At 39.8% G+C, this 19,547-nt stretch overlaps 1 protein-coding gene across 4 annotated transcripts in view; it reads left to right on the forward strand.

The window, feature by feature from the left end:
* The window catches only part of AGK (acylglycerol kinase), a 75,785-nt gene that overhangs the window by 41,834 nt on the left and 14,404 nt on the right, over positions 1–19,547 (forward strand). For all 4 annotated transcript variants that reach the window (XM_028106238.2, XM_028106237.2, XM_088018620.1 and 1 more), the window contains 4 exons: positions 229–261; positions 1,324–1,418; positions 10,173–10,242; positions 16,848–16,927. In XM_028106238.2, the coding sequence (XP_027962039.1) occupies positions 229–261; positions 1,324–1,418; positions 10,173–10,242; positions 16,848–16,927 (278 nt within the window). The remainder of the gene's footprint in view (positions 1–228; positions 262–1,323; positions 1,419–10,172; positions 10,243–16,847; positions 16,928–19,547) is intronic.

The raw sequence follows: 19,547 nt of genomic DNA on the forward strand, positions 1-19,547 counted from the left end.
TTCACCTTAGCCTTTATTGGACTATTGATCTTAGGTCAAGAATCAAATCTTAATTTTGCTCTGAACCCCCTGCAGAACACTGTATGTTCAAAGAGCCAGTACATCTTTTGACATAGTCTCTAAGAAGAGAACAAGACACAAGTTTGTGATCCGTGAAAACTGAATCCAATTCTTGTTTGATAAGGGAACTACACGTTGTTTATAATAATTTTCTTTTAACGTTTGTAGGTTATTACTGGAGTTCTTCGAAGAGCAGATGAGGTGAGCTTTCAAGAGTGATTGCGTTTTAGCTTTTACATTTCCGTGCTTTTTATCTCCTTTTACCTTTTTTCGCCATTTTATAATTGAAGGTGGGCACAAATTGTGCTTCTTTGGGTTTTAGCAAATAAAGTACTACTGCCTGTGTCCTAGAACACTTTGATTAATCTGCGGCGGGCTCCGCTGTTTTAGCGTTCCAGAGCGCCTGAGAGCTTTTACCAGAAAAGCTATTGTTTGAAATATAAATTTTTCCCATGGAACCTTCTCTTCACAGAATTCCTTCATAAATAAATGATGGTATAATCATATACTGGAAGCCACGTAGCAGTAAGAATGAATGAGTTAGATCTATAAATATCTATAAATATTTATAGATTTATAGACATATAGATATATAAATATCTATAAACATGATTAAGTCTAAAAAACACTGAATATAAAAGGCAGGTTGCCAAAGTATGTTGTGCAATTCAGAGAGCAACACTGCATACTATTAATGGATGTGTAAATATGTCGTAAAAGAATAATAACGTGGCAGGAAAGGTATCGCAGCATTGGCAGGATAGTGGTTTCCTCTGGGGAAGGGAGGGGGGAGACGGAGGAACGACTGCTGCTTGAACTTGCTTGTTCTCTTTGCCTTCTTTACACTCGAGATTGTTTATAAAACACTGTTAATAGTTACTGTACAAAGATATTAGATATTTCTGGTTTATCCACAACTTTTTCGAATAGTGTGACAACAAAATGCAGTCTCTGTCACAATAGCACGTTTATCTAATATCTTTAAGACCCTCCTTTTTGTAACCCAATTTCTTTCAACAAGTTGCTGTTAATGAGTACCCACATATTTCTTCCAAATTCACAGAGTCCTCTTGTTTCCGAGGCCTGCCTCATTCTAGAAACCACTCACTTAGCGTTATCTGATTGCTGGTCTAGGGCAGGGAGAGATGGGGTGATGCACTGAGGGTCAGTTACTTTGTCATAGTGGACACGTCTGTGTCTCTCTGTTCAGTCTGATTCTCTGACCATAACTGTAAAAACTTTCCTCTTCTTTTTTCCCCTTAGGCTTCCTTCAGTAAAATTCCCATTGGATTTATCCCACTGGGACAGACCAGTAGTTTGAGTCCTACCCTCTTTGCCGAAAGTGGAAACAAAGTCCAGTAGGTTGTCAATGTGGGGTAGTGGCATTTGTGGGTGAGTGAGCCTGGGAATGGACAGTTCATGTGTGGGTGATAAGAATTTTTTGTTTTTGGTTTGGATAGCATGGAACTTCAAATCATTAAGAGGAGGACCCAGATCAAAGTACAACCTTTCAGTTCATTGGGAGTTTCCCTGTTGGGTTCTGAGACCCTGCTGCTCTGGTATCAAGTGCCCAGGTCAGGTGTAGAGATGAATACTGATGTCCTTCTGTCAGTTCTGAAGGTAGCATCCCCGATCCAAACTATCTTTGTGCCTTTATTTTGTAAGATTCTCTAGTGAAGTCAGATTTGCATTGATCATTTTTTTTGCTTTAAAAATACATGATGACAAATAGCAAGTCCCTTGTGAAAACTGAACGGCTAGCCTTGGCTTCATTATCTTGCTAATATAAGTAACTAGAACATCGAAATAATAGTCCCATCCTTTGGGGAATGCCTAAAGTGGAAGGCAGTATGGATAAAGCAGTTGGGAAAGCATTGTAGCCCTAGCATCGAAATTAAATTGCTCTGAGTCTGACTGTCTTCAGGAGTCAGGCAGATTGTTGTTATCACTCTTTTCTCTTGAAAGCGTTATGTAAACAAAGCTGTAGTCTTTCAAGAAGATAGGAATCTTGAATTTGAGTCCTGGCTTTGACAGTGATAAATAGTATAATCGAGCAAATTGTTTGCAGGCTCTCATTGTCAGTTGCCTGATCTTTCATGTAAGCTTTGTGACACAGTTGCGGGAGGTCAATAAAGAAATACTTGTTGAATATATTAATTAAAATCTTCTTACAACATTTCTGATTATATAACCTTCTAGAATCATAACAATAGTAATACTCAGGTGATTTTCTGTTGTTTTTTTTCTGCTTTGGGATTTTGATTAGGTTGGTTTTTGTGAATTTATTTCTGCTGTTAGAATTTTAGGAGTCATTTTATATCTTTTAACAATTCTCTGTCTCTATATATCATAAAAGCCTTGGTCCATATGTCATACGCAAGGCCCAACCATAGACCTGTATATCAGGCCTTCGTCAAAACGTCTCCTGCTTCAAGCCTTAATCTAATGGGGGCGTTCAGCTCTTCACCAGTCATCCTGAAGCCTCACGTGACATTTCAGTTTGCCAGACTTTTTATTCTTAGTTTAGAATTTCCAAGGGGCAATGGATATAACAAATAATGAATTATTCAAGCATTTTTGCTTATCTGAGATAAATTCTATCTGGTTTGGGTCTTGGTTACCTTAGAGAGTTAGTCTTTCCCTCTGTGTCAATATAGATTATTTGAACTGCCCTGCCAACATTCCCAAATATGTCAGCCATCCACAGGGAGACCATGTTCCTTGGAGAACGCCTTGCCTATCCCAAAGCCAGGTTATGGGCAGCGTGGCCGCCCTCAAGGTCTGAGTTTCTTGAAGGTCTTCAGTTTTCTGGGAGCTGATTTTTCCTGGGTTCAACTAATGTTGCTGCTGCTTCTATTTATAATTTAAAGATTTATAAAACTTAATTTATAAGCATGCCCCAGGGCTCTGAGATAATTAAATAAATCTGCCCTGAGTTCAGAATTTTGTAGACCTCTCAACATGGCAGATGCCGAAGGCCATTTAAAAGAACAAGGCTTTGCTTTTTGCACTGCTGTCAAGATTTGTTGTACCATAATTACTACAGGAGAAAAAGGAATCTTGCATTTGGAATGTTGCAGGTAAATAATTCTAAAAAAATAGCTGGTGCTATAGCTACTTTAGCTAGAACTTTCAATTACTGCTGGCGAATGATAAATTTGCGGTTGTATTTTAGCTGTGTGCTGCCAGATAATTTTGGAAAAAAATTAATATTAAAAGGCTTTTTCAGTTGCAGCATTTTTTTTTTTTTTTTTTTTTTTTAAGGTCAGTCTCTCAAAAGCACTTCCTAAGCCTCTCAATGTGCTCGGTACTACTCAGAGTAAGTACAGAGCTTTTGGATCCTTTCTAATGGCTTCCTTCAGAATTAATGTATTCCTATCAGATTAATCTAAACTTGTGATCATGCTTCTTGCTTTCTCCTAAATTGAATCTCATTTTCTAAACTGCTACCTACTTCCTGGATAGCATCTGTATTGGAGGGAAAAAATGGGATAAAGACGTGTTGATAGGGAAATATGGGAAAGTAAAATAGGCTGTTTCTTAACTTTGATTTTGCTTACCAGGGAGCCCAGAATGTAATCTAAGTGTTTGAGTTAATGTGTATATTTTGGGTATCTTAAAGGGTCTTAAACTGTACCTAACATTGCTAGAAGTGCCGATTCAAGTGGATGTGATTCCTGACTTAGAGATTTACATTTTAAGCCTGGTCCCACTGTTAGCTGTGGGGTTGCCCCTTGGGAACCCATGGCTATTCCTCTGGTGCGTCCACAGCAGCCTCACCGGGTAAGAGAGCATGCCCTTGGCGTGAGACCTGCAGTTGAATTTCGTTTTGCCACAAGCTTGCTCTGTCATCTCGAGAATTTTATTGAATCTCTCTGAGCGTCAGTTTCTTTACCTGCCTTTATCAAATGCCCAACACCAGTACTTCAGAAGATTGTTAACAAGTTAAAATAAGGACTAGTTAGGTAGACAGATAATTACACTTGGTAACTTATTGGATATGTTGAAGACTTTATGCATATTTATTGATAATTGAGGATGGAAAACGGTTAATAAAAAATAGGATAGCTGTACAGTTACTGAGGCCAATTCTATACTTAATACAATATAAGCAAATCGAAGAGAACACTCTCTTCTCTCACTGTTTCACCTAAGCCAGAACATTTTTAAAGAAGGCATTTTATAGATATTCCAGTCAGTTACTATGGAAAGGTGATTTTTTTCTACCAAATTGACATTAACCAGAACTGTACAGTGAAGAATAGATTAGGAGAAGCCATATTAGAAGAGAAACTACACTTTTTTGAATGGAGGTTAGTAATTCTAAGTGACTAAATAGTAATTTCTAAGTGACTCCTTTCTTATAGTTGTACTTAAACGCTAGACACAATAAATCTTTAACTTTATTAGTAATTACTGTATTTTTCTAAAATACAACAACAATAAAGGCAATGTAGTACTAACATTGCTAAGCTTTTACAAAAAAACATGAAATGCTTTGGGATAAATATAACAAAATACAAGATTTATATGCTAAAAACTACAGAACATAGAGAAATCAAGAAAACAAATAAATGGAGAGATATCTGTGTTCATGGACTTTAAGACTCAATATTTAGATGTCTGTTATCTCCAAATGATTTCTAAATTCAACACAATCTCAATCAGAATTGCAGAAGACCTTTTACAGATGTTGACATGTAGATTCTGAAATTTATGTGGAAAAATAAAGGAACTAGAAAACCCAGAATAACTTTGAAAAAGAATCACAAAGTTTGAGGACTTACTGTATCTGATTCCAAGACTTATTTTCTAAAGTTACAGTAATCAAGACAGTGTAGTGTTAGCAAAAGAAGAAATGAGTAGATCAACAGAAGAAAATGTCCAGAATTAGGCCCACACATATGTAGACACTTGATTTTTTTTTGACAATGGTGCCAGGCAAGTCAGTGGGGTTTTTCCAGCAATTGGTGCTGCAACAGTTAGCTAAGCACATGCAAGAAAATGAACCATAACCCATCTTTCATACGATATGTAAAAATAAACATGAAATTGATCATAGACTTAGATGTAAAACCTAAAACTATAAAAACTTCTGGAGGAAAATCTTTGTGACTTGGAGATAGGCAATGATTTTTTTTTTTTTTTAAAGATTTTATTAATGTATTAGAGCACACAAGAGAGAGCACAAGCAGGGGGAGAGGGAGAAGCAGGCTCTCCGATGAGCAGGGAGCCCCATGTGGGGCTCAATCCCAGAACCCTGAGATCCTGACCTGACCTGAAGGCAGACTCTTAACAACTGGGCCACCCAGGTGCCTCAAGGCAATGATTTCTTAGGACACAAAAAGCAGAAATCATAAAAACAACAAGAAATAATTTCAGCTTCAGCAAAATTTAAAACATTTGTTCTTTGAAAAGTATTTTTTTTTCTTAAGATTTTATTTGTTTGAGAGGGAGAGACAGACACTGCTCAAGAGTGGAGGGGCAAAGGGAGAGGGAGAAGCAGGCTTCCCGTTGATCAGGGAGCCCAACGACAGTGGGCTTGATCCCAGTACCCTGGGATCATGACCTGAGCTGAAGGCAGATGCTTAACGGACTGAGCCACCCGGCACCCCTGAAAAACATTGTTAAGGAAATGAAAAGACAAGCTGCAGACTGGAAAAAAATATTTGCAAGGTAAAGGACCAATGTCCATAGTATACAAATAACTCTCACAACTCAGTAATAAGAAAACAAACAGCCAAATAATAGAAGGGCAATATATTTGAACAGACCCTTCACCAAAGACATGGATGGCAAATAAGCCCATGAAAAAATATTCATCATTAGTTGTTAGGGAAGTGCAAATTGAATCCACTATGAGATGTGTCTATTAGGATGGCTTAAACAAACCAGACAGAAACCTTATGTCATCAAGTACTGACAAATACATGAAGCAATTGAAATTCTCATATTGCTGGTGGAAATGCAAAATGGTATAGCCACTATGGAAAAGAGTTTGGCAGTTTCTTTTAAAATTAAACCTATGAGCAGCAATCATACTGCTAGATACTTACCCAAAAGAAATTAGGACATATGTCCATACAAAAATGTATACATGAAAGTCACTTCATTTGTAACTGCCAAAAACTGGGAATGGTGCCAATGTCCATCAGCTGGTGAATGGATAAACCGCGGTATGTCCATACAATGGAATACAAGTCTGCAATAAAAAGAAACAATCTTTAAATCCATTCAGCAGCATGAATGAATCTCATACTCACGCTAGGAGTTTTAAAAAGCTAAACTGTTAAGGCTTCATACTTTTGGTTTCAATTTATTTGACATTCTGAAAAAACAGAAAACAGTAGTTGGCCAGGAGCTTATGGTGGGGTGAGTGGGTTGGCCACAAAGGACCATGAAGGAACTTTCTGAGATGTCATAAATGTTCTATATCTTGGTCATGGTGATGGTTACATGACTGAAGGCATTTGTCAAAAATTGTAGAACAGTTTACCTAAAAGGATGAAATCGCTATGTGTAAATTATATCTCAACCAATCTAATTTTAAAAAAAGTTAAAGTATTAAACTAATTCTTTCAACCATAGATAACTCTACTTGTGTGAGTAAGTGCTAGGGAGGAGCTCTTAGTTCCTCAATTTGGTTGACATTGACAGGGACGTTCCTTGGCCACTCTTTCTCATTGTTCATTCCAATTATCTAATGACCCTTGACCCTTGTACTCGACCCTTGAAGTTCATTCATTTGGGACAATTTAAGTATCAGTAAGGCTAATAACTATAATGCATTGAAACATATCAAATATATTTAAAATTATTTATGAGTTCATAATGATACTCAGAAATAAAGGTGAAAAACTCATTGGTCCTTTTTAGAGGATACTGGGATATCCGCTTATTACTTTGAAAATTGGTGAAGTTAAAAAATCAGATATTTCTCGTATGACTTCTATTTTATGGTACCTAAATCATTGATGAGGGAAAGTTTCTCTTTGTGGACCAGATAATAAATTAGAAGGAATAATAGGATTAAAAGATCACCATTTTGCAACTCTGTTGACTCATCTAGCTATTGATTACCAATGGTCGCTACTATTACACACACACAAAAAAGGCAAACAGATTTTATGTACTTACTGATAGAAGTGCACACCACTACCTCTGGAATATGTTTGCCAAACACACCAAGCTGAATCAGATAGAGATTTTTAGGAAATGCAGGGAATAGGGCATTAACACACATTAATACCATGGGAATGCAATCAGTAAAATCCAGACCCTCAGCAACACAGTAAGACAACCCATTTTTTTTTTTTTTGCTATCTTCTTTTTTTTTTCTTAACATATATTGCATTATTTGTTTCAGAGGTACAGATCTGTGATTCAACAGTCTTGCACAATTCACAGCGCTCACCATAGCACATACCCTCCCCAATGTCTATCACCCAGCCACCCCATCCCTCCCACCCCCCACCACTCCAGCAACCCTCAGTTTGTTTCCTGAGATTAAGAATTCCTCATATCAGTGAGGTCATATGATACATGTCTTTCTCTGATTGACTTATTTCACTCAGCATAACACTCTCCAGTTCCATCCACGTCGTTGCAAATGGCAAGATCTCATTCCTTTTGATGGCTGCATAATATTCCATGGTGTATATATACCACTTCTTCTTTATCCATTCATCTGTCGATGGACATCTTGGCTCTTTCCACAGTTTGGCTGTTGTGGACGTTGCTGCTATAAACATTGGGGTGCACATACCCCTTCGGATCCCTACATTTGTATCTTTGGGGTAAATACCCAGTAGTGCAATTGCTGGATCGTATGAGCTCTATTTTCTACTGTTTGAGGAACCTCCATACTGTTTTCCAGAGTGGTTGCACCAGCTTGCATTCCCACCAACAGTGTAGGAGGGCTCCCCTTTCTCCACATCCCCGCCAACATCTGTCGTTTCCTGACTTGTTAATTTTAGCCATTCTGACTGGTGTGAGGTGGTATCTCATTGAGGTTTTGATTTGGATTTCCCTGATGCCGAGGAATGTTGAGCACTTTTTCATGTCTGTTGGCCATTTGGATGTCTTCTTTGGAAAAATGTCTGTTCATGTCTTCTGCCCATTTCTTGATTGGATTATTTGTTCTCTGGGTGTTGAGTTTGATAAGTTCTTTATAGATTTTGGATACTAGCCCTTTATCTGATATGTCATTTGCAAATATTTTCTCCCATTCTGTCGGTTGTCTTTTGGTTTTGTGGACTATTTCTTTTGCTGTGCAGAAGCTTTTTATCTTGATGAACCCCCAATAGTTCATTATTGCCCTGGCTTCCCTTGCCTTTGGTGATGTTTCTAGGAAGAAGTTGCTGCGGCTGAGGTCGAAGAGGTTGCTGCCTGTGTTCTCCTTTAGGATTTTGTTGGACTCCTGTCTCACGTTTAGGTCTTTCAACCATTTGGAGTCTATTTTTGTGTGTGGTGTAAGGAAATGGTCCAGTTTCATTCTTCTGCATGTGGCTGTCCAATTTTCCCAACACCATTTGACAACCCATTTTTTTAACAGGTAGGGAAAGAAAAGGAGAGGGAATCTATAGATCAGAGAAGACTTGACATATAAGCCCATTGCAGTGTGTTAGATCCAGATTTAACAAAGAAACTGAAAAAAATTGAGTTAATTGGGGAAATTTCAACATTGACTAAATGTTGATGGAAAGGAATTATTTATGTTTTAGATAGGATAATGATATTGTTTTTTTAAAAAGTCTTTTAGGAATAGAGGAATATGTCTTTTAGAGATACATAAAGGAATATCTATGGATAAAGTGTTAACGCTATCTGGGATTTGCTTTGCTACAGACTGGAAGAAGTGGGTGAGAGTATGAAAAAAAATAAGATCAGCTATGCATTGCTACTTGTGGAGGCTGGATGAGGAATACACAGGAATTCATGATACTATTTTCTCTGTGTTTTTAATGGCTTGGAATTTTATAGAATAAAATCATTTATTCATCAAATACTGATTGCCTATTCTATACCATGCTCTGTGCTAGGTGTTAGGTTTCATATTGGTCAGTAATGGATGTAAATTATTACTAACCTTGTGGAACTTTCAGTCTCCAGGAGGAGGCAGATACTAAAGATGTAAATAACAAATGTGTATTATAAATTGTGATCTGTGATGAAGGAAAATGAATATAGTTCAGTGCTAGAGAATTATAGAGAAGGGCCTACAGCCTGGTTAGGGTAAATGGTGACATTTCAGCCAAGATCTGAAGGATGAGAATAGCCAGCCAAGCAAAGAGACAGTGGGTAAGTGAGAGGACGGGTGGACAGGCTGGGCAAGGAGAGTGTTTGAAGTGAGTTGACTCGTTCTTTCTGCTGCAAGAGCAAATACTGTCTGGCCACTTGTTGATTTAAGATTTCTTTGACTGACTGTTGTAATTTAATGTGTCTGACCTGGGATCTAATTAGAGCTTGAACCCTAGAATTGCTTTTAAGCCTAGCATAGTTTCACATGCCCTGAACGGTTGTCGATGGTACTAGCCTTTCTTACTTATAGATTTTTCAATTGATGATCAGATTATAGATAGGAACAGTCTTGTGTCTATGAACAAAAGAATCAGCCATTAAAATTACATCCTTGTAATCCTGGTAAGTCAGAGAAATAGGTCTTGGGTTCCAGATTATATTTTGCTGAGGTAGCTCAAATCCTATCCTTTAGTTACCCTTTAGGTTATTAGAGTCAAAAGAAATAATATTTTTTCAAGTGCTTGAATTTCTTTGAATGAATGAAAGATGCTGTTAATATTAAGTATCATATTTTCTAGTGGTAAGACACATAGTAGAGATTCAATAAATGTGATGTAAACAAATGATTGGCACCTTGCATAAACTTCTCTTTGCCAAAGGCTTCCACCGTATTTGTATCAGTAACTCTTTTATATTCATTTGTTGTGCTATCTTGGAGTATTTTGAAGGAGTAGGTCTTTTTCCTGACCTGTTAGTACTCTGGGCAGGAGTATGTGTGTGTGTGGATGTGGGTGTGAGTGTGGGTATGGGTGTGGTGGGGGAGGGGTTGCTTGTTTTCCACACATGATCATTTCCTCCCTTTGTCTTTTTAGACATATTACAGATGCTACACTTGCCATTGTGAAAGGAGAGACTGTTCCACTTGATGTCTTGCAGATCAAGGTAGAGTCTTTTCTTCAGAGTTTGACAAAATTACCAAAGTAATGCACACATACGTGGTAAGGAAAATGTGAGGTAGCGGTTCAAATGGGGTTACACTGAAAATAATATCCTTTCTTATCCCAAGCATAACTCTCAGAAAAAAAAAGAATTTTACCTGTTTATTCTAGTTGTTATCACTAGTGAATATGATTATGATGCTACTTTTTAAAATTGTGTTAAAAAACCCTTACAAAACCTAAAGGTTACCATCATAACCATCTTCAGGTGTACAGTTGATCATTATTGTTTAGTCTGTGGAATTGCTTTTTGATTTTTCAGTTTTAGATTCTATCTCTTGACCTCTTTGTCATAAATAAGAATTCTTCTAGATCTCCTCTCAGTATAGTGTCACTATTTTTAGTTCCTCCAATGATTACCTTTGGACCACATAATTTCTCTATCTCCCGTGGTGGTTTGGAATATTAAAAGAGCTAGTAATACAAAGCCCTTGGGACAGTGACTGGTTTCACCTTAACCTGTTTGCGTGGTGGTCACCTCTTGCTCTCATGCTCTGCCAAAGGTGAAGCCTTTCTCCTGTCCCAGCCATCCATCGGAGGGGCTTATCTTTGGAATTCAGGTTACTTGGCTGTCTTGCCGTCTCAGCTCGCTCTCTGGTGGGCTCAAGAAAAATGATGAGTTTGTAGGTTATCTGGGTTTTTCTCATTTTTTGGGTGGGAATAATGTTCTTTGTAGCATCCTACATCCTGGATGGGAGCAGAACTTCCCATTTTTCTATTGAGTTGTCTAACATTTTTTTGATTTGTAGATGAACTCATGAATTGTTTTAAAAAAAATATTTGCTGGTTATGCCCACTGAAAGGGCTTAGAAGCAATGACACCCCACAGTAATGGGCATACCTGGCACTCAGATTTTGGTCTCTAAATACCATTCCCTAATAAAAGTTACCAGGACTCTCTGAAGAGATGGCTTTCAGAGGCAAGGCAAGAACAAAGCCAAGAGCTACTCAAAAACTAATGGAGATAACCTGAAAAGACATAGGAGCTAGCCTGATGGTATCCACCTGGCCAACTGTGGGACAGTTCGAACATCAAAAAGAATAATAATGCTAATGGATTATAATGCAGTAAATAAAAATGAATCTATGAGCCCACAGTTTAAGAGAATTTCCAGCTTGTAAATGTAGAAGGAATGATAGTTATTATTTTGCAGTCACTAATGAAATAATGGATTCAGATAGAGATCATCAGAGGATGCTAAAACTATTGGATGGAAGGTTGTTAGGGAACATATATCAACAGTCTTAAAGCATCACAGGTTACTAAACGATTACGTCGGGGAAGATGTACCTGTACAGTAGAGAGACCCAGCATGCACCACCTTAACCGAGTGATCAAACTTAGCATCACCAATAATGGGACAGATGGACAATATCTGCCTCCTCATGTGATCTGTTGAGTTTCTTGCCCAGAAGGTCCACTTCTCTGAATCTAACTGAAACTAATGATAAAAAAGTCTATCAAATCCAAATTGTGGCACATTCTATAAACAACCATTGGTCTGGCCTCTTCAAAAATATCAATGTCCTGAAATCCAAGGGAAGATAGAGTCTGTTCAAGATTAGGGAAATGAAAACAATGTAGTTAAATCCAGTACAAAATCCTGGATTAGAAAAATGAAAAACAAGAGCACAAAAGATATTATGGGAACAGTCAGATACTTAATTCGGACTGTGTATTAGATATATGTCAATGTTAGATTTCTTGAGAGTGAGAGTAGCATTATGCATATGTCTGTCCTTGTTCTTAGAAGATGCATGCTGAAATATTTAGGGGTGAGGGCCATTGCAGTCTTCCGTTTATTTGCAAATGATTTAACAAAACTACAAAACACGTACACACGCAGATAAAGCCAATGGGGAAAAATGTTGGTGGCTGGTGAATGTGGTTGAGAGATACCAGTGGAGTTCGTTGTATGTTAAAGAATTTCTTGGTTTGACAGTTTTCCAAAAGAAAAATGTTGGAGGGAAGAAGACCCAGTAGTCATTCCAGATTCCTGATTGGAATCCTCGGTTTAAAAAGAATTGAATTTCAAAAAAAAAAAAAAAAAGATATTCTCACTGGGTGGTAGTTAAGTAGCTATTCCTCCTTCATCAGAACTACCCACCTTCCCCACCACAAAAGGGCAGATTCCTCAGAAGGCCAAGCCATAAAGCCAAACATTTTTATGAACAGTGAGCCCTGTCATTTACTCAGATTTGGTCTTAAAATGTGCCCGCTACATTCAGGTTGTCCTTCAGAGGCCCTGAACATTTTATATTCACTCAAGTTTCCCGATATCTATGAAAGAAGGTTCCACACACTGTCACGATTCCAAACTTCAGTCCTGTAATGTTGTTGTTAGTTATATAGCATTGACCAGATGCAGATTTACGATTGGCGAACCCATGCGCTTACAGCCCGTTTTCCTTTTGTTTTCTTTTGTTCTTCATGCAGTGATGTGTGGACTTTCCATCATGACGTCACTGGTCATGATGAAAGTGATTTAAGTTGCCTTTGATTCTTTAGCGTGTAATAAATCTAAGTCATTCTCACAAAATGGAAGGGCTGTGTGAAAGAAATTCTAGTCTAGGAAGGCAGCACAGATTGGCATCTATGAAGATACTTAAAATGTTATTTACCAAAGGAGGTGGGTCAGGCTATATCTCCTAATAACCAGGTGATTCCTGCTTATAAATGTGCGAGAAGTAATACATTCCAGAGTAATTAGGATTTAATTGGAAATTGTTGACTGTGCTTGTATTTAAAAGTCTTATCTCCTCTTTTTCTTTTCTTCCACATGTACTGATTTTGTGAGTTGATGAAACCAGTATCAGATTTGCCACAGGCTCTGTGTATTGATGACACAACCTAGGAAGCAGAAAACTTTAAAAATTAATTCCTAGAGACCACACCGTGGTTTCTGAGGCACCCAGTTAAGCTGAATTTGTCTTCTCTATCTTCCTTAGTCCTAGAGATTGTTTTCAGAATGTGGGGGAAAGCAATATAGGTAAAGCCTGATACCAGATTCTTCTTCTTTTAAAAAATAAACCCAAACCCAATTAAACATAAATAACTGAAGAGTCTCCAAAGATATAGTTCTTGGAAGCTATAATAATGCATTATATTTAGGTTTTTACAGTGTCCAGTGTGTACTCATATCTCATTTGGACCTCCAACTTGAGAAGACAAGATGTGTATTAGTATCTTCATTTGATAGTTAAAAAAGAGAGAGAGTCAGCTGGTTATTGGACTAGTCATGCTGGAGACAGAAGTAGAATCTAGATTTTCTGTTTTATGGTCCATTGCGTTTTGGCTTGACCATTTTGTCCAGGTGGTCTCGTTCTTGGCACCAGGGCGTGATTTCTAAAGGGCATTTTCCTGGGCGCCTGGGGGGCTCAGATGGTTAAGCGTCTGCCTTCGGCTGGGGTCCTGATCCCAGGCTCCTGGGATCGAGCCCCGTGTCGGGCTCCCTGCTCTGCGGGAGGCCTCCTTCTCCCTCTCCCGCTCCCCCCACTTGTGTCCCCTCTCGCTGTCTCTCTCTCTCTCTCTCTCTCTCTCTGTCAAAAAGGGGGGGGGGCATTTTCCCATAGAGACATCTACAAAGCCTAGTACTTTAAAGTAACTACTGGGAAGACTTATGGAAGTCTTTCTAGTTCTTTCTTTTTGCTCCTTCAGTTGTATTCTTAGAACCTCCAGCCAGAACCCAAAGAGGAGGTTAGGGTTGCTGACTGAAGTGAGAATCTCTTTCCCCTGTTATTCCTGGCTTCCTTCTGTTAAAACCCTGACTGATCAAAACCTCAGAACTTCCGAATTCCTTCTATTTGTTTCTGTCTCTTCATCTAGAATTCCTTAAATTCCTGGATTAGGTACCCATCTAGTTGACTAGAATTGTTTTCTTTTCACTGTCCCTTAAGCTTTTATTCTAACCAGCTCTCAGAGTTGTTATTTATTGATTTATTTTTTAGCAAACCAGGAGGCCATTTTCTCTTTCTAGGGGATCTGTGACTTGGGACAGCGTATCTCCTTTGCTGTTAAAATCTGGCTGTTTGCCTGTCTTTCTGTATCTGTTTTTGTTTACTGACCTGTCCATCTGGTACTCTATCACCCAGGCCTTCGTCAGGTTAACATCCAGTGGTATTTTGTCTGTTGGCTTCTTCTCTGTCCATCTGCCCCTGTTCATTTTTCCTGTGTACCCCAACAGGGACCAGTCTCTCCATTACTGACCCCTAGGCCTCTCCTGAATCCTGAGGGCTCTGTGCCCATCTGGCTGATAGCTGGGCTTCTCTAGATCTTTCCACACTCATTTCCTATTGTCCAGAGTCCCACCCCTTGCTAGGATAGCACCCCAAATCAATGACACCTTGAGGTTACAGGGCTTTGCAGCCAATCTTAACAGAATATTCCTAAAATCACAATGAAGAAAGAGAAAATATTCTTAGCGTACCAGTTGGGAAGTCTTGAGTACTCAAAGCAGGACTTCATGTGACCCTGCATGCTTTAGATCAGCCTTTCCCAAGGAATATTAGTAATGCAAAATGCCTGCCAGAGAAGGGTTGCACAGTTAAACAGTTCAGGGAAACTGTGTGTATTTCTCCTTTTGGAAGTTTATAATGTACATTAACATATTAAAGATTCTAAGACGAACTGCAGTAAACATAACTTGTTTCAAACCAGGGAATTTTTATATTTCTCAACTCCTTGCACCATTGAATCCTCTACCATCATTACTGTTGTTATTTGTTGTGATGCTTACTAGCCCCTCTGGAACATTTGGGAGAAATACTGCAGACTCACACACACAGTGCTGCTTCTGTGCTGAGGCTAAACCACCCCTCCTTCTCTCTTTTCTGTCTCTCCGTGCTTCTCCCCAGCCACCCTCAATGTAGGCACCTTATTCTTTAAAATTTAACGTGGGTGTCATTTTATGTTGTATTTCCCCAGCCATCAGTCTCCTTTGTTCCCCCCATACCGCATAGAGTCATACCTGCTCTGTGTTTTCATAATCCTCGATGCCTGTCTCCATCATGTGAACCTACTGCATGGTGTTGTCATTGTGTGTGTCTGCAAACCCCCCGTCGCACCTGGAGCTCTTTGAGGGCAGATACTTTTGTTATCACCAGTCCCTAATATAGGATATGTATTCGCTAGTGATAATTCCGTGAAAAAAATGATTAGCTTTCTCTCGTCAGGATGACTCCAAGCCCTGCCTATGTTCCACATCCACTCGGCACCCAGGAGACTATCGTATCCTTATACTGTGCTGGGCCGAGGTGCCTCACCATCACCTCTGTGCTCCGCCGGCTCTCGCCCGAGTTCCCTTTTCCTTGCTTAAGCTGCTGCAGAGGGCAGAAAACACGTCTACTGCTTGAACAGGTACACACCAAGGGACAAAAGGCCAGTGTCTTTACTTATAAGCTGCCCCTATGAGTGTGTGATTCTCCTAGAAATCCCTCACTTGGGCGCCTGGGTGGCTCAGTTGGTTAAGCGACTGCCTTCGGCTCAGGTCATGATCCTGGAGTCCCGGGATCGAGTCCCACATCGGGCTCCCTGCTCAGCGGGGAGTCTGCTTCTTCCTCTGACCTTCCTCCCTCTCATGCTCTCTCTCTACCATTCTCTCTCTCTCTCAATAAATAAATAAAAATCTTAAAAAAAAAAAGAAATCCCTCACTTGGTTTCAGTGTGCTGGGATCGAAGTGGGATGGAGGGAAAGCCTTCACGTACTTCCTCTAGACCAGCAGTTGACAGTGTCGAGGGTTCTCTTCCAGTTCCCCATCTTCTGCTGATACTGGTTGTACTAATGGCGTGGTAGAAATCGAACCAGTTCTGCCCCCAGTTAGCAAGTTCTGGGGAGTTGTGTGTCTAGCATGTGACAGCTCTGTTTAGGATGTGGGCAGAGTCTTGGGCTTTGGCTGTATTTACAATCTTGAGATATATATATAAATATATATAAAATTTATACTTTACAGAAGGTCCATTATGAACTCTTAAAGACAGTGGCTCTATTGTGTATGTTTTCTATATATTCCTAAACTCACTGATTGTAATATGCAATATTTTGCCATAAAGCATTGGACTAAATCCAAATCACTTTTTATTCCGACTTGTTATGAGAGATGCCTCGCTGTCGTTTTAGATATTCAGGTGAACATTCTAGAATCCCAGGATTCTCCTCTTGAGAGCGCTTGGACCTCTAAAGAGAATGCAGGCTTAAATTAGCTTTGCCTTGGACAGGTCTCTGAGAGAGGGGAAATTCTGGCCGACCCAACCACTGATTGGTCGAAGAGCCAGCCTAGTTAGGTACTTGGGAATTTACAAGTCTGAAGTACGGTAATGTGTTCCCTGGCCAGCAGATTCACGAGGCCTACTATAGAAAAATTAATTTCATTTACAGTGTGGTTTACTCAAGTCTTTTTACTGAGTACTCAGTTAATTTCTGAGATTTTGAATATCCTCTATAGAATTTGGTTTGAGGACAAGTAGGCCATGAACATTTGCTGGGTACTTACCTGTAGAGCATTCCAAGTTACTGTAATCATTGATTTAAAATGAATGTATTTAACTTCCAGGGTGAAAAGGAACAGCCCGTGTTTGCAGTGACTGGCCTTCGATGGGGATCCTTCAGAGATGCTGGCGTCAAAGTTAGCAAGTAAAGGATTACTGTACTGATGTGGGATGATTTTTCTTAAAAATCTTTTTCTGCTCCTGTCTTTGAGGTTTCAATATACAGTGATCATCTAGGAAGAAATCTGATGGGCCTGGAGGTTGAATTTCTTATGAATAATAGAGGCAGAGGTTTAGATCTGACACACAGAAAGGTTGGGGAAGGTTCCTGTTTCCTCCACACTAGCTTGGTAGTAAAGTGGCGGAGACCGCATCTCTGTCCCCGGACATTGTGTTTGAGCACAGGCCAGGCTCACTCCAGACTGGGGTTGCCTGGCATCCTGCAGCCTGTTGGGCTGGCCCTGCGGGGGCCCCAGCCTTGTGGAGCCTTTCTAGCCCTGGAAGACTGGCCCTGAGAGGTGTTCTTGTCGAAAGCCTGGCAGATCAAGAGACCACAGGCTGCCTCTCTCAGAAGGAAGAAAGGCAGATGCCTGGCTATGTTGTGAGCTGAAGAAACAAGCCTGTCTCGGCGGTGAGAAGAGGGTCGTGGCTTGCTTCCATAGGAATGAACTCTCTTTCCCGAGAGTTCATGGTGCCGAATGAAACTGTTGGCTTGGAAAGCAACTGAGCTGTGTTCTGTTCCCAGTGGAGGGTGGTGCAGGCACAGGCTTCCTGAGGGGGGGGGGGGACTGACTCCATATCTGGTGGGTAGTGCTTTTTCTTTACCTTTTTTTTTTTTTTTAACATTGGGCTTATAATTTTAGTATAGTTTAAGTGAATCATGATCGGTTTCACAGCTTTTTTCAAAAAGACGCCTCTTTCCCCTCATAGGCTTTCCTGCCACACTTTCTTTATGGAAGTTTCTCTTACTTGTCTCACTTTGTTATTCCTGTTAATGAGGTTCTGGAGAGTGGAATGCTAAAGAGAGATGTGCTGTATTGTATTACACACTGCACTGTTGAGCGTTTCAACATTGTTTTTATGTGTAAGTTGGCCATGATTACCTTGATTCCACAAATCCACCTTACGGTGTTTATTTTATTTTATTTTTTTAAGATTTTATTTATTTGGGGGCGCCTGGGTGGCTCAGTCGTTAAGCGACTGCCTTCGGCTCAGGTCCTGATCCCAGGGTCCTGGGATCGTTCCCCGCATCGGGCTCCCTGCTCGGCGGGAAGCCTGCTTCTCCCTCTCCCACTCCCCCTGCTTGTGTTCCCTCTCTTGCTGTGTCTGTCTCTGTCAAATAAATAAAATCTTTAAAAAAAAAAGATTTTACTTATTTGTGAGAGAGAGAGCACACAAGTGGGGAGGGAGGTGGGGGCAGAGGGAGAAGCAGACAGCCTGCTTAGTAGGGAGCCCACAGCAGGGCTTGATCGCAGGATGCTGGGATCATGACCTGAGCCCAAGGCAGATACTTAACCGACTGAGTCACTCGGGAGACCCAGCAAATCACCTTATGTTTTATCTGTGATCTTGAATACCAGCAACTCACCAAGAGTAATTTCTTTATTTTCCCTGAAGAAGTCTGGTGAGATCAAGTTGCTTCCTGAAGTGTGTTAACAGCTGAGCACTAGCATAGCTCAGCCCCTTTAGGAGTATCTCACACACTTGCCCCTATTTTGGTTGGTTTTTGAACAATGAATTTTAAAATTTTGGTGGTGATTATCTAACACCTCAATTGGGACCTTCCACGGAGTCCTTCTGTGCCATGGAAGAAAAAATAGGATGCAAGAAATGATTTCCTAGCTAGCCATCAGGCTACAAGCATAGTGTCAACGCTATGCCACTGGTAGAGATGAGTGGAACTATGGACAGTTTCTCTCTGGCTAGCTGGGAAATGAAACAAATTATTACATAAGCTTAGAAAAAATCAGATGATCAAGGTGCTCATTTGTAGCATCACAGTATGAACCCGGATAATAATTAGGATGGCTCCACATTGCTCTTTGGAGTCTATCTAACCCCCTTATTCTAGCATTCAAGGCCCACCTTGATCCGTCATCAACCCTAATTCCATAGTTATGTATCGTTACTTTTAAGTCTTTAATGTGGTTACTGTTCTCAGTGTTCACTGTGCCTTTGCTATTCCTCTTGCGTAGAATGACTTCTTTCCCTCTTTCATGGATCTAAATCCAAACCATGTTTTTAAATTCCATGCCCTTACTTTGCTCTTGTGCCATTCATCATGCAGGCCTGGTTGCCCTGATGATTTTCAGTCCTTAGTGATTTCTTGTCCCTTCTTGACTCTCCTCACCAATAAATAGCGATCCGTTGACACTGATATATATATATATATAGTCATTTATTGTTTTCTGTTACTTTTTTGGGCTTTACTTTCTCAAGTTATAAGCCTTCGAAGGCAGGAATTTTATACTCTTTTGTACTCTTACTTCTGTTTCCTTCATATACATAGTAAATGCTAAACAAATGCGTATTGACCAGAATCAGATAGGGAGCACTTATGATGAGCTGTTAGGAGACAGAGATAAATTTTAAGAGAGGAATCCATTTTATGTCACTTTTCTAATTCCCGGTAGGCATCTTTCTTTCTACACTAGCTTTTATGTATTTAGCAGTATGCGGTAGACCCTCTTCATTCCCAGATTTTAACATTTCCCATTTTGAAGCTGCATAACACGAGTAATGTGAGGTTAGGCTGACTTACAGAT

Source organism: Eumetopias jubatus, unplaced genomic scaffold, assembly GCF_037043125.1.
Source record: "Eumetopias jubatus isolate StellerSeaLion01/CBP00866 unplaced genomic scaffold, mEumJub1_p1.0 scaffold_14, whole genome shotgun sequence".
NCBI lineage: Eukaryota > Metazoa > Chordata > Mammalia > Carnivora > Otariidae > Eumetopias > Eumetopias jubatus.